The sequence below is a fragment of the Prinia subflava genome, chromosome 1 (genome assembly GCF_021018805.1).
Source record: "Prinia subflava isolate CZ2003 ecotype Zambia chromosome 1, Cam_Psub_1.2, whole genome shotgun sequence".
Lineage (NCBI taxonomy): Eukaryota > Metazoa > Chordata > Aves > Passeriformes > Cisticolidae > Prinia > Prinia subflava.
The window spans coordinates 37107452-37122287 of NC_086247.1; the positions used below are offsets into that span (position 1 = coordinate 37107452).

Sequence of the window (14836 nt, forward strand, 5' to 3'; positions counted from 1 at the left end):
TGTAGTAGCCTGAGATTTGTTGTTCGGTTCTTTCCCTTGGCAGGATTGCACACGATGCACACAGAACAGGCTGTGTTAGCATGCAGACCACTGCTGTACTTTGACACAGGTCCTTTCTTTTTGAAAGCAACACAGAACATAATTTATATTCCTTGATACCCCCATTAACATTTCCATGGCCATTAGGAGGTCCAGCAAAAAATGGTTGGTGGCAAACGAAAGGCTCCTCATCATGAGAGACAGAAAGGATGCTCCAAGTGTGAATCAAGTGCAGAATAGCTTCTGATCTATGCATCTTACTCACGTAAGCTTTTATTCATTTAGACACACTTTTAAAACTCCGTAAGAATCTTTGCAATAATTAACATGTAAAAACTCTGTCAAATCAAAGAAAAACCTTCATATTTTCATGTAATACATTTCTCGGACATTAGATGGCAATCCCCCCACTTCATTTTTCATACCAGGGGCCCATATCCCTTCCAAAAATCAAATGTCACCACCTTTTCAACAGGTGAGGGGTCTGTTTGTCTTATAGGAAGTAAGGCTGTTTGAAAAGCTCAGAGCATGGAGGCTCTCCCATTCCCATTCATGGCATTTGTTCTGCTGCAACAGTTCTTCAGTTTTGACTTTTTTTTTTTTTTTTCTGAGTAGGAAAGGCAGATGAGTAATGCCATAATGGAAGATGCTTGTACTAGGGCTAAGATTCACTCATTTGTCACTTGGACACCCTACATCATGAGTTGGATGTTTCCATGTCAAAAACCTATAGGCAAAAATAGAAGTTACCAAAACTTCCCCATTTTGACAGATGAGAAAGGGATTCAGTATGGCATTTAACAACATAATTTCTAGTCTTGCCAATTAAAAAGGGTTCTCCCAAGGGATATCATTAGTCTGTGTAAATCTTTTCTGGGAATTATAAAACTGAATTGAAAAAAAACCCTGCTATTCGGTACTATGTGTGGAATACACACAATAGGAAGCACCTACAAACTCTTACAGCGGGAATTTTATAGGTAGAAAAAAAACAAGACAAGGCATTTAATAACAACTTAAAAAACAGCTCAAATGAACTCAACAGAGTATTTAACACACCTGCCCAAGTTAATGTCCCTTTGCTTTCAGCCTCTCACTTTTTGCTGTGGTCTACGTGTGATGTTTTAGAAAGAGGCAGGAATAACAGACCTCATCAACCATTCAGTGATGTCCATGCAGGGGGAATCCTTCCTGACCTTCATTAACTCCCTGTGATCTATTTAAGTGGCAGTACAAGACATCCTGACATCTATTCATTTCAACAGTGTGTGCCTGTGATTCATTCACACAAAAATCACTTCTCCTAAGCCTTCACATTTCTCCTCTACTTTCATCATTCATGAAATATTCTTTTCAAGCCAAGTTCACCCCTTTTCATATATCCCCCTGGGGACCAAATTTCGGCCTTGCAATACTTGCCCGTTTGAGCTCTTGTGCAAATTCACAGTGTAGAGGAGAGTGAGGTTTGCAGCTCTCCAGCATTCCAAAAGCACAGATAACATTAGTCCTAAAGACAGGGGTACACCCACAGCTGGCTACTGAAATAGCTAATTTTTCATGTACTCCAGTGAAAAATCTAACCTTTTATCCTCACTCTGGAGCTCGTTGTGTATGTGTGTGTCAAGGTGACAACACCATGCAAACAGAAGTCCTCAAATGGTACATTATCTCGAATATCAAAAGGTCACAAAAGGGTACAAATCGGTAGCTCTCCAGAAGAGACACTGGTTTTTATAAAAAGTGGGTCAGTTTTAGTTTCATGTAGGTTGTTTGACACAGTGGTTTCTGGCATCACAAGCTCTGGTCTACAGGATACCACAGAGCCTTTGTATCCCTTGCTGTCACTACAGCATTGTGTTTTTCTACCCATTAACCAAGGATAAATGACCTAGATATTGTGCCTATTAAAGCCTCATTTTTCTTTTGCCCTTTTGTTCTTTAGTGTACCATATTATCACATGCTGAACACATTTAAAGTATTCTCAGTCTCTCATGCCCCTTTGAAGGAGTAAAGTAGGGATTTTAGCGTGCATTTCTGTAGAGTTACTTAGAGTGGAAAATATGAAGGCAATTCAAGGTTTCTCTTCCTGCCTAGTCCCCTGAAGACGATCAGTTCAGCATTTACAGCCACTAATCTATAAAGAATATAGCAGGAAAATGCTATAAAAAAGCCACAAATACAAATACAGAAAGTGAACACCAGTTTTGATGTCCCTAAACACTACATTCTATAATTACATCTCTGCATATCATGGGTCACTTTTATTAAAAGCATCATTACTACAGTTGGCAGCAATTTACATCTTATCTTACATGATAGCAGTTTCCAAAGAAAAAAAAAATAAAAAGACATCACAACAAAGAAAAACAATACATTTACAAAGTCATGTCTGTAAACTTCAAGGCTAGTTTAGAGTTGAGGTAATGCTGTTTAGCTTTGTGGCTAAAGTAACAAAGTCCTTTAATTTAAAAAAGGTACCTGATTTTTTTCTTTTTGTTTATACCAGTGCATTACAAGATCACGAGACGATTAAACTGTAGCTTTATCCTGTAAGAACCTTCTCCGCGGGTTAATTTCCAAAAGGTACTCTTCACATTCAACAGCTGCCTTATTATTGCTGCGTCTCCAGACAGAGACATTCACACTATCATGAAGATTGTCAGAGAGAGAGTGTGTGTGTGGGTGTGTGCGCGCGTGTGAGCGGGTGAACTCCCATACAGTCAAAATGAAGCGCGAGTACGATATGTATGGTAAATTTCATCTTGACCTTCACAGCAAAAAAAAGAAAAAAAAAAGGAAAAAAAAAAGAAAAAAATTAAAAAATTAAATATATAACTTCATCCTTCCTTTAAGCAGCACTTCCTTCTATTAGTGCCACTTGGTTACAAATTGCTGCTTAATTCATAATACCAATGGTACCAAAAGAAAAAAAAAAAGCAGAGCATTATGTCAATTTCCTTAAAAAGACATGATCACCTCTCAAATTTCATCTCTCCTAGGGATAATAAATAATGCACTGCACAATACTTAATGACCAAGATACCTTTTGACACATCTGTATAACATGACTTGAACTTTTTTTTTTTTTTGCTACACTATGTTACAGAACAGCTTATAAAAACTAAGTATGGACATTAACTGTGAGTGTAAACAGTAGGACTACCACTTGTCAAAAGTTTAAAACACTTTAACTGTAACTGGTACTGGTTATTCATCATTTTCATTGTTTTCTATTTCTTCCCCCCCATCAAGTGAGTCTAATTCTTCACCCTGTGCTATTTCATCTTCTAAAACGGAGGAATCTGCAGTTTTATCAAGGCTCTCCTCTGCATCACTGCCTTCGAGATTTTCTTCATCTTTAAAGGCAGCTCCTTCAGTTTTGTCAGTAGCCTTCTCTTCATTGGAGCCCACTGCGTTCTGAAGTCCTGCTAGTGCTGGGAAACCGGGCAGAGTCAATCCTCCCAGTCCTGGAGGTAGAAACATAGATGGATAGAAGAGGCCAGGAGCCATGGTAGACAGCAGGAAAGGATTGAAGGCCAGAGGGTTTGTGGGCAATCCAGTGTTGGTGGTGGTGGTAGTGGTGGCAGTGGCGGTAGTCGCCGCAGTAGCAGCACTGACAGATCCATTCGCAGAGTCAGTAGCAGAAACAGTGTCTGTGCTTTTCTCAGAGTCTTTGTTCTCCTCTTCATTCTCATTTTTCTTCTCTTCAGCTTTTGAAGCGCCATCCTCAGTCTCTCCTTGACCGGAAGCAGTAGTGGCATTTCCAGTAGTAGCCGTTATCGGGTTATTCAACAATCCGCTTAGTCCAAACATATTGGGCAGTCCTGCCATCCCTGGCAACATCAGAGGCAACATGGCAGCCGGATTTTTAGCGTCCCCCCCAGCAGCAGCAGCTGTTGCTAGCCCTGGTGGAAAGCCCATGAGGCCTGCGAGCTGGAGAGACTGCAGGTTCTGTAGGTTCTGGAGGCTTGTGAGGTCCATTCCAGCAAACAGACTGTTCATTAGTAGTGGGTTGATTCCCGAAGTTGATGCTACAGCAGCAGCTGCTGCAGCTGCTTTGGCAATTTCACTTTTTGGCCTTCTTCCTCTTCTGCTTGCTCCTTCCTCCCTCACAACAGGTCCAGTGAGAAGACGGTCAAACATGGATTCTGGAACAAAACCCTAAAAAGGGAAGGTGAAAAAACAAGCTTTATCCTCAACTGGCTTTTTTAGCTTTCAGCAGTTAACTGATGATGAGAGAAGAAACAGAAGGGATTTCAGCCTACTCCAAAAGTGGTCTGTTTTTTCATCCTGGCAAATGGTGACTAGTTTAGAACTATAGTGAATGGCACTAGAACAAGTAAGAAAGCTGAAGAAATCAAGATCACAGATTTTTTTATATTTAAACACAACAGTAAAATAATACATGCTGGAAACTCTGTAACTTCACTAAAAGCTCCACCCTGATATGCTGCAGTTGCAAGCTTGTATCTTCATAATTTGTACTGAATTTCAAAACAGTGATATTCTATTAAATTGCGTATTTGCAGAATTTTACCCTTTATTTTCAAACAAGTGTTGTAAAATAAAAGGCAGAAAATCTATTCCTTTGATGCTGCCTGTTACTGAGACAATGAAGTGTATTTCTGTTATGAATATGACAAATATTTTCTTAGTGGTTCCTAATGTACAAATTCCCATGCTTTTTAAGGATTATTACTTATAAGAAAAAATAATGCAAAACAAATGCTGAAGTCTGCCTTAACTGTAGCTGATTTTTCGAGTGCATTTCAATCCAATTCTGCAGCAGCCTCCTATCACCAATCTCCCTGAGCTGGGTAACTCCTACACAGACACCACAATTTTCTCAAAACCAGCTATGAGATAAAGACTTAACAATCAATTTACACAGCCTTCAACTTTTCTGTGCTATAACCTACAGTGACGCATGGAAAGAGAGTTTCACTTACAGACTGTTTAACAATGTCAGTCCAGTCTGGAGCAACAGCAAACTCAGGATTTTCTTCCAGCCATCTTGGCAAGTCCTTCATTGGAGGGGCCATAGCTCCACCCATCTAATGCAAAAGACAAGGTTATGACTTTAATAAAAACCCAACAACAAAACCAAACAACTACTTATATGGACATCTTCTATCGACACACTTTAATCTCTGAAGGACAGCAGCAAAGACATTCAGTTTACTGTGGAAAACTACAGGGAAACCAGCTAGTGATACCTCAATTGACAAAATCATGTTTAAAAAAAACCAGTAAAGTGCTGCAGCTTAGGCTGGTCTGCTAATAAATTTTGTATCCAAGGACAAAATATGCTATTTAGGTTCAAAAAGTGAGAATTATTCACTCAGGTGATTAATATGAACATATCAGAAGAGCAAAGAAGGATTTAAAGGAACCAGGTGGCAGAGGCCAGTAAGAAAAACTGCTGGTGCCAAATGATTAAACTTTTAAAGAGAAAGCTTGGAGTAGAAGACCTGCTTTCCACATGCAAAGACATTATTAAAGACCTCAACTGAAGTAACTTAATTTTTACCTTCTTTCCATTTCGTTTATTTACAACAGGTACCCTTTCTTCTCCTGTCAAGGTGTTTATATCCAGTTTATTAGGGTTTCGACATCTGTGTCGTTTTTGTTTCGGCTTCTGAAATGGGGAAAACAGCACATCTGCACTCTTCTGGAAAGAAGAGAAATTTATTGCTTTTTAGCTTTTCATTTCTTGACAAAAAGCACCAATCTCGGTCCCCCTTCTCACAACAATTTTAAGACAGAATCCATTACTTTACTCTCAGATTACGTGAGAAAATTTTTTTTTGTATCAGATGAAGAAATTCTGCAGAACTTGTCAGACACAGTTCTAATATGCTGTTCTACACAAATATTAAGAAAGGGAAAGCAAATCAAAGATCCCAATGTCACTTAGGTATGGATAAAATAGGAATGGTGGATAAAGAGAAAACTTCTGTTGAAAAGCAAGTTACAAGATCGAATGACTATGCCCAATGTGAGGAAATTCAGTCTGATGTCCATAAAACTTTTGTATTAATACACTAGAACAACACTTCTAGAATCACATACTTACTGGTACATAACTTGGCATATCTACAGTGTAAGTAGGATGCAACTTGAGCCATTCAACTAGATCCTTGTTTTTTGGGGCATCCTCTCCCACCAGCCTGGTCCCATCCTCTAGATTGATTACAGGGATGCGAGTATCTGGGTCTAATTGACCAGGAGATGGAATGTTCCTTGCTGGTAGGGCTTCCATATCTTCTTCAAAAGCTTTGGTCACTTCTGCATCCTCCTGAAAACAATCACATCTGTGTTAGTCTTCCCTTCAGAGGAACAGCTGGAGAAATTATTTCAGAGACTGACTGAAGTGAAATGTTCAAGATCTTGCATACACAAGAGTTAATGGGGTTTAAATACTCATACTACATAAAGTAGTATCATTGCATCAGGGAATTTTGAAAATTTAGCATCCTTGAACAATAAAGAACATAGTGCTAGAGGCAAAGGAGTTTTTTTGCATTTCCAGTCAATGTCCTCCAAGATTGTTCAAGACCCTCCCACCTTTCCAACACATCAAGAAAGACATACTTAAGCCTCAAAACATATATTGATAGAAATATATTTTATTTATATAAAAAAACTATATATATAAATTTTTATATATAAAAATTTATAATTTTTATATATAAAATTTTTGAAAGTACAAGCTACCTAAAACTCAGCTACAATTTGCTAGAGTAAAATCTTGATGTGCACATTTCTTTTTGGCTCAAAAATAATTAACACCTCTAAACAAAGAAAAACCTAGTTGGGAAAAAACTGTATGTTTCTATTAGGCAGAGTATAATAAGACTTAAAACACATTCAGGAAATACCACAGACAGAGGAACAAAAAGGAGACAAAAGGAAAAAGGTTGTGGTCTTACTACAGTCAACGATGTCCGTTTGTTGCTCATAAATAACAGATCAAGCCCTTCTACATTTTTCCTCCTTCCTCTCCTCCTCTTCATGGGTGGTTCTCCATCTATTAAGGAGCCATTTAGTAGATGCCTTGTGGGTGTGCGTGAAAGTCCTGCTTGCAGCAGCTCCATTTGAGTTTTAAAGGCATCAGACACGGGTGTGGAGACATTAGGCAAGATAAACTTCGAAGTAACAGATGAAAAATTTGAGGTAGAACTTGTTGCCTCTCGTGAGGCCTTTGATAAATCTACAACCTTTTCTTGTCCATTTTCTGAGACCACCTGAGACTCTCGTAACTGGGCAACCATTTCCATAAGATTTCTCCTCTTGGCGGCTCTCTCAGCCTCAATTTCAATCTTTCTTCGCCTCCTCCTCCTCTGACGTGGAACTGATAAATTGAGTGCATCTTCCTAATAAAAAAATGAGCATTTCCAAACATTAGCAAAGCTCTGTTTGCTATGTTGAGTTTAAAATAAAACTCCAAACATACAAACTCTGAAAACAAAGCCTTCATTTTATTCAAAGAAACACTTTTATGTTTTTCCTATTTTATTCATGCTGGTTTATTTTCTATTACGCAAGAGAAGCTCCTGCAAGATAAAATGTTTTATGTAAAAAAGAGAATGCTGCAGCCTTGCCTTTGATAACTGAGGAGAAGCAGTGAGATCTTCACTGACACTGGCTTGGCCAACCATGGAGAGCTCTGCAAAGCTCCTTTTCTGTAGAGGGCTGTCCACAGCTGTTGGAGTGTACCCAGGTATGAGCCCCTGGAAATCAAACATCTGGCGCCTATTTACTGGCCACTTCCCTTTCAGCACTGCTTCACAGATGTTGTCTAATCGGTTGATCATTACTCGGTCCTGCATAAAGGAAAAGTATGTAATGAACCTTCAGTGTAAACGTCACCTTTTAAAGTCAAGTAAGTCTTATGGCACAGTCCACTTTCCAGAGCTTAAGAAAGACATTCAGAAACTACCCTTCTCGCATGTTAGGAATAAACTGATCACCTTGCAAGAAGCTAACACAATTTTGTAGAATAAAACTTCAATAGGATTTAAAAGCTGCATTTATAGTGTGAGGAGAAGGAGAAAAGACAGACCAAGTTTTCTGTATGACAATGCACTAATTGAAAAATTTAATAGAAACTCACTGTTGTTTTACAAAACTTCAGTAGTTGGCAACATCAATAGTTAGGAAGGGAAAATAAACACATCTGCAATCAGTGTCTTAAAGATGTAGTTCTCAAGATCCAAGAGGCTGGATCTGTAATTCTGTCCTAGGAAGTGGATCCTCATTAGCGTCACTATTAATAAGGTTCAACATTATGAATCGGGCACCAACCTAGGGACATCTAATGAATGTCAATTTTCATTCCACGCCCATTATCACTTCAAATTTCACTGAAGCGTGTACACTAAAAATCTCTAATTATGTTTATTAGTCTACTTATGCTGAACCTATACAGATGAAAGATTTTCTGTTCTACTTTCACACTATGACTGGAATAAGATTTTAGCCCACATTTCTAAAACACTTGCTGAAAGCAGAGAAGATGAGCATTATTTGATTTATTTTTCCATTTCAGTATTCAAGCACATTCTATACTAGCCTGCCTGAAGAAGAAGCAACTTTGGAACTCTAAGAAATACTGCTGGTTAGGGAATATGAGCATCAGTTAGCTTCCTGAACAGCAAAACAGTGCAAAAGCCACTAGCAAATCTCAGCAGCTGCAACAGACTGCTTGCTTTCCCCAGAAATAAGCCTATTAAGAGGAAGGTCCTCTTGCCCTGCTACCCCCTTCCCCCTCCCTGCCCCAACCAGATGGCCCTGTTATGGTGATTAGTAAGCTTAAGACTATTACTACTTTATTTTTCTCTCTCCCCTTACTGCAAAGGAGAATACTAAATTAAGTATGGATTTATTACAAGGTTACAATTTTGTGTTTTTAAAAATATTTTATATTAGATAATTTTCTGGGTTGTTACCAAAATAAGATACAGCTTTATCCTATCTAAAACTGCTGCTTATGTTTGCAGGATACCTTAATACAATTACATCTGTCAGCATTACATAATGGTTTAGATCATGTAGGTCACCAAAACTCTTCCCTACAATCTCCTCACCCCAATAATAAAAAGGTGATCTTTGAAAGTCTCTGCCCTCAATTCTGCAGATTGCTCTGCAGAAAAAATTCCTAATTCAAAACTGTACAGTGGTGCAAGAGGTGGGACTGTGGTGACAAAAAGTTATGGACCTTATGAAGAACTCATGTCTGCCAGCAGTCCATTGTTTTACTAAATGACAGTATTTTACAAAAAAAAGGGCAATTTCTTTCATTTCCATTGCTAGTTTGTATGAGCTTGAAGAAGAAAGTGCCATTCCACAAATCATTCACAGAAAAAGGTCTCGTCCACCAGAAGTGCAATATCACAGAAAGCTCACTGTTACTTTGCAAGCACATTTCCCATATTTTACTTAAATTAAAAGAGACACGTCTTTCTACCCCTAACTAACCTTAGGCCAGAATGAGAAGGCAAATGTTCTCTCATGAAGCAGTTGAACCACAGAGGGATCCCCATCTTCCATGTAGAATCCATCACGAGTTTCATCCCTTGCGGTACTCATAGAGGCATTGCTTTCTTCATCAAAATTCTTACCCTGAGAAACTGCTCCTGCTGAATAACAATCATGACCAGGCATTAACATCCAGTGTCTACCCAGCTAGACAGGCTAAGGCAACCAGGCTTGACACAACATTTCTAACTCAGGCTTTTGTTCAGTAATTACTACAGCAGAGCCCCAGCCTTCCAAATTTGGCACAGAGACCATGCATATTGGCTCAGTGAGCTATCCTGGAAATCATCCCTTGTGGGGGAATACCCCACTGATGCTGGATGCTTCTTCTGAAAGCTTATTTAGCCACCTGATACATGGAAGGGCAGAGAAACTGCTACATGTAGCCCAACCCATATTCCATAATGACACCCTGTGTGCCACTCACCAGCTGGCACCAGCTACAACAGCTGTGGGGCTTATGCTAAGCACACAGAACTGACCTGACCAATGTATTACCTTCAGGCTGGGAGGATTCTTCTGATTTATCATCATCTTCCAGTTTCTCCTCTTCATCTTCTTCTGAACCTTTCTCAGAAATAGATTTTGGATCTACATCTGTACTCATTTCTATGTCTTTCAATTCACATTTAACAGAGCCAGGCTCAGCCTCAGCATCACAGTCTGGTTTAGTGTCCTTGTCTGTAGTATCTGCCTCCTCTTTGATTTCAGACTTTTCTTTGGCTGCTGGATTTTCAGACCCTTCAACTTTAGACTCTGCTTGTTCCATAGTCTTTTCTTCTTGTACTGGTGTGGATGGGACAATTGGAGGTGTTTGACTGCAGCCAGCACCCAGAGGGTTTACAGAAGAGACAGTATTTGCATTACCCGTCCCTCTGTTTTGAGCAAAGTTTTTGTGAGCCTCAAGAAAAGAGAGTTCAGGATCATTCAGAATGTGATAATCTGTCCTACTGACTCCATGTTTAGCAGCACCAATCAGCAAGTCTTTATCATGTTTACCACACTCCCACCACTCTGGCAGGTCCAGACTTGGCTGGCAAAGCTTTAGCCTCTCCCCCAGCTGCGGGTGATGGAGAACCTGTTCCCGGATCTTGCGCAGCAGCTCGATGCGATACAAAGTTCTGGAAGCGCGCTCCTCTGTGATGGGCTCAATCAGTGTGGAGAGATCAGGAGGTTCTGCAAGGAAACCAAGTTGTACTGTTTAACATGGATTGAATGCACACCATTTCAAAATCATTACAGCTGGGCATGAAGTTTCAACAGTCCCAGGGCCTCACAATATTCATGTGGATTTGCAGAGTCAATTAAAACTTACCATCATCTGGTTTGACTGGCATTCGGCACACTCGTCTACACATATTCACAAAGCCATTAAAATACTTTTCCAAGCTCTCATCGGACTTTTTGTCAAGCCTGGCAAATGCTCTGAATTGATTCCACTCAAACTGATGCTTTACAGGATCAAAAATAACTCCAAAAGTAGACACCACACGATAAAAATCAGCTTCTTCTCTTCTTGTCCATCTAGTCAAGGAAGAAGCAAGAGAAGTGAGGCCACCGGATAGATAAGAGTCTAAACACGTTGAGAAGCCCCCAGACCCCCTTAGTTTATTCCTTCAAAACAAAAGAGCGGTATGGGTGACACACAAGCTTTAAATCTTACTTTAAAGTAAGATTTAAAGAAAGGTATCACTGGGAAACTCACTTTTGTCGTTTCTCAGTTATTATAGCTTCCCTTTCTGCCTCCAGTGCCCTCACTTCTTCTCGAGGCCGCCGTCTCCTGCGGTCAGTCTTCATTAGTGCCTCTTGCCTCATTTGTTGCCTTTTATAGCTGCGCTGATAGGCAGTAATGAGGCGGCGCAGACGGGTAGTCAGGGTTGAAGTGTTGGGCCAGTAGAGTTGCCCTAACTCAGCGTTGCTTTCACTGTGCTTGTCTAGAGAACAGAGAAGTGTTTGCACTGCAAAATCCACACTAAACATTGCAAAGTTTCTATGGCTATAACTGAATTTCTGTTTTACCAGATAAGTACATGTGCCTCTACTACTGGTGCATAATGAATTAGAAACTGGATAACTATTGGTAAGAGATAAAAAATGGAACCAAACAATCCAACTCTAAGAACTCAAAAATGCTTGTGAAGCATTTAGAGATAACCATCAAGCACTATGATTCGATGTTATGAATGCAAACATATTATGAACACTGGAAGTATTTAAATTAATGCAATGCATCTTTACATACATTACTAAGAGATCATTCTGCCTCTGAGGAAACACCTATGCTTATCATTTCCAACTTTATAATTCTCACTTAAACTTGGCAATTTTCCTCCATACTGAGGAAACAACGTATTTGTCGCTTCCAAGATTATCTCGACAAAACCATCTACGGCTGCATTATGAAACATCCGGTCTTTATCATCACAGTTTCTACTACGTAATTAGAAATCCAGGGAGCCATAATGTGGATTATTCCAAGAGAGTATGTAATTGTTTTGAAGAATGTGAAGCATGAAGAGATTTGGCAGCAAAAAGCTTTCTGTGGTATTGTCCCAAAATATCTCCTATCCCCTCATGTGGTAATATAAACAGTCCACCTTTCACTAAACGATCCCCTTCTGTCTTTTTAATTTATTTGCTGTAGTCTTACTTGGGTGTAATTCTATGGACTCCTCTTTGTCTTCTGGAGGTGAGTTTGCGAATTCCTTGGGAAGAAGACAGAAGTTATTTTAGTTTTCAGTTTTGACCATATGTCATAATTTGAGAAGAAAAATATGTCATCTTTCAAACACAGCAGCAAAAAATCTTTGTAAGGTGTGTTTATCTGGTAGATTTCAAAATCAAAAAACACATATTAAAATAAATATGGAGAATCAATTATAATTATACATATTTGTAATTACAGAAAATTGGGAGTTCTTACATCAATTTCATCCTTGAAAGGAGTTCTGGTTGGCTTATACTCTGGATCTTCATCTTCTCTGTCAAATTCACCCCTATAAAATATTTTAAAAATATTTTCAAGAAAAATACTGGGTTTGAGTGGGGGCTGATATTCTGGACAAAAGCAAAACAGCTACAAAAGTCATCAGTATGGTGTACCAAGTTACACATTTGTTTTTCATGCTCAACTGTGTAAACAAATCTATGCACTTTGTACATCATATGATCACTTCATATCCTCAGGCAATATATAAGTATAGTATGACATATGAACCCATGCCAACATATACAATGCTGATAAAGTTTATTAATTTTTTCATGTCCTCCTTACCCATCACCGCCATCTGCTAACATGTCTGTCCCTCTCTGTTCAGCAGCTATGGCCTTTGCATCAGGCATGCCAACCCGTTCCAGAAAGCACAGTGCTGGATCAGCTCTCATAGAATTGTACTTCTCATAACCTGTGTGCAGAGCAGGGGACAAATGCTTTTTTAAAAGCTATGACCAGCTGTGAATAGAACAGGTCTAGGCAGTAGAAGTACAATTTCCTGGATTCACTTGTTTATTTTTAAATAAAACAAAGGAGCTGTCACCATGCTGGAAACACTTAATTCATGTAAAAAAATTGTTCATGTTGGTAAACTCCAACAGCACAGAAACATTTTCCCATCAATAACATCAACACATATAAGATAGTGAAGAAAGCATCAAATTTCATGTGCTATAAAATAAAGTAAAAATCTTTCAGAAGTGAGAAGCCTTTAAGTTTCCTGTATGACTTTCACAGTGGCTCTCGACGTTCGATACTCGCCAGTGGAAACACGCAGACGCAAAGGGAAGCGCACAGACACACACACACACACGTATTTTCAATAGCTCCAGCCCTGCTGGAACCCTCAATATAGGCTGCAAAAATGCTGCATACACGGGTTATACGTAAGGCCAACGAACCTGTCTTATTAGGTTTAGGATGATGCATGTCAGTAAGATGACACTGCCCCCTCTATGGTTTTCAAACTGCTGTTTGCTTTTTTACTGCCCAAGTTGACTAGATGGAAAATGGCAGATCCCAACAGTGCACTGCAGGAAAATGATTTTTAGACTAGACTTGCCTCAGCTGAGCCCACAACACAGAGCTGCTGTACATAGGCAGAACAGCACAATTCAATTAGGATTTGTACTACAACACACTGCTCCTAACTGCTGTAGAGCCTCAAGCCAAACTGTAATCATGAAAGGTTTTATAAGCCATCATTCTCCCCTTTAGTCAGGCTGGGCTGCTGAGAATACCTCTGCGACCTCCAGAGAATTGGGATTATAATCAGGAATCGCTCACTGTATATATCATGCCAGCTCTGCATCCCCAGCCTTTCAAAGTTAACAAGGCTGCATCCCACTCAAGGGAGCCGGGAGTTCTCAACACTGACATTTGTGAAATATTGCTTGGAACAAAGCCCAGGAGGCACTTGTACAGATTAATAGCAGAGGTTAAGCCCACCGTCCACTTTGACACTGGTTGGCAGAGTTAGCAAGTGAAGCAGTGCTGGAAGCAAAGTTTATGGAGATCTATCTTACTATTTGGCTATTATTTAAACAAATATGGCTTTGTTTTATTTACAGCCAAGAAAGTAATGTTTTCTTCTCAAATGTTCTGCAAACATTTAAAAACAGCATCTGATATTTACAGCTCATATTAGGTTTTTAATGCAGGCAAGAAAAAAGGGAGATACAAGCCAACAGTTCTTTGGAACAATACTTGTTAATATTATGACTGAACAGTCCCACACACTGAAAGCTTTACAACTGAGTTTTGTTGAGAGTGAGAAACCACTTACCGTGTTTAAATACTCCAATTAAAAGGGATTTATCTGCCTCCTTATCCCACCAGTCTGCAGGAACTTCGGCATGGAATGGCTCAGGTATCCATACATCTACTTCACTGTGAAGATAGCATTATATACATTCTCAAAGGCATTACTTTACACAGATTAAAACAAAACAAAATAAAACAAAATCCTAAAAAAACCCCAAGTGGTTTATGCTGTTCTGTAAATATAAATTTTGAGCTGGAAAACCACCCCAAAACCCAATACAGAAATTGAAATACCCTAAAAAATAATTAGGATGGTTAAACAAACAAACAACAGAAAATAATTAATTAACAAAAAAAAAATCAACAAAAAAATAATTAAACAACAACAAAGACACCCCCCTCCAACATTAAGCTATTTTGGGAGTCAAATGGTTATCTAAATATGATTCATTTAAGGTCTTAGTATTTTTTTAATTTTTTAAAGTGAGATAGTATAATCC

The 14836-nt window shown here is 39.1% G+C and overlaps 1 protein-coding gene across 7 annotated transcripts in view; it reads right to left on the bottom strand.

Annotated features, from left to right (window-relative positions):
• Nucleotides 1–280: 280 nt before the first annotated feature.
• CHD7 (chromodomain helicase DNA binding protein 7) overlaps nt 281–14836 on the bottom strand; it is a 134011-nt gene continuing 119455 nt past the window's right edge. For 6 of the 7 annotated variants that reach the window (XM_063393507.1, XM_063393487.1, XM_063393493.1 and 3 more), the window contains 14 exons: nt 14359–14462; nt 12855–12984; nt 12504–12576; nt 12231–12285; nt 11286–11514; nt 10896–11104; nt 10079–10756; nt 9521–9681; nt 7645–7866; nt 6973–7416; nt 6117–6338; nt 5571–5711; nt 4990–5094; nt 281–4201 (listed from right to left, as the gene is read on the bottom strand). In XM_063393507.1, the coding sequence (XP_063249577.1) occupies nt 3248–4201; nt 4990–5094; nt 5571–5711; nt 6117–6338; nt 6973–7416; nt 7645–7866; nt 9521–9681; nt 10079–10756; nt 10896–11104; nt 11286–11514; nt 12231–12285; nt 12504–12576; nt 12855–12984; nt 14359–14462 (3727 nt within the window). In that variant the 3' untranslated portion in view covers nt 281–3247. The remainder of the gene's footprint in view (nt 4202–4989; nt 5095–5570; nt 5712–6116; nt 6339–6972; nt 7417–7644; nt 7867–9520; nt 9682–10078; nt 10757–10895; nt 11105–11285; nt 11515–12230; nt 12286–12503; nt 12577–12854; nt 12985–14358; nt 14463–14836) is intronic. The other variant, XM_063393514.1, reaches the window with a different exon arrangement.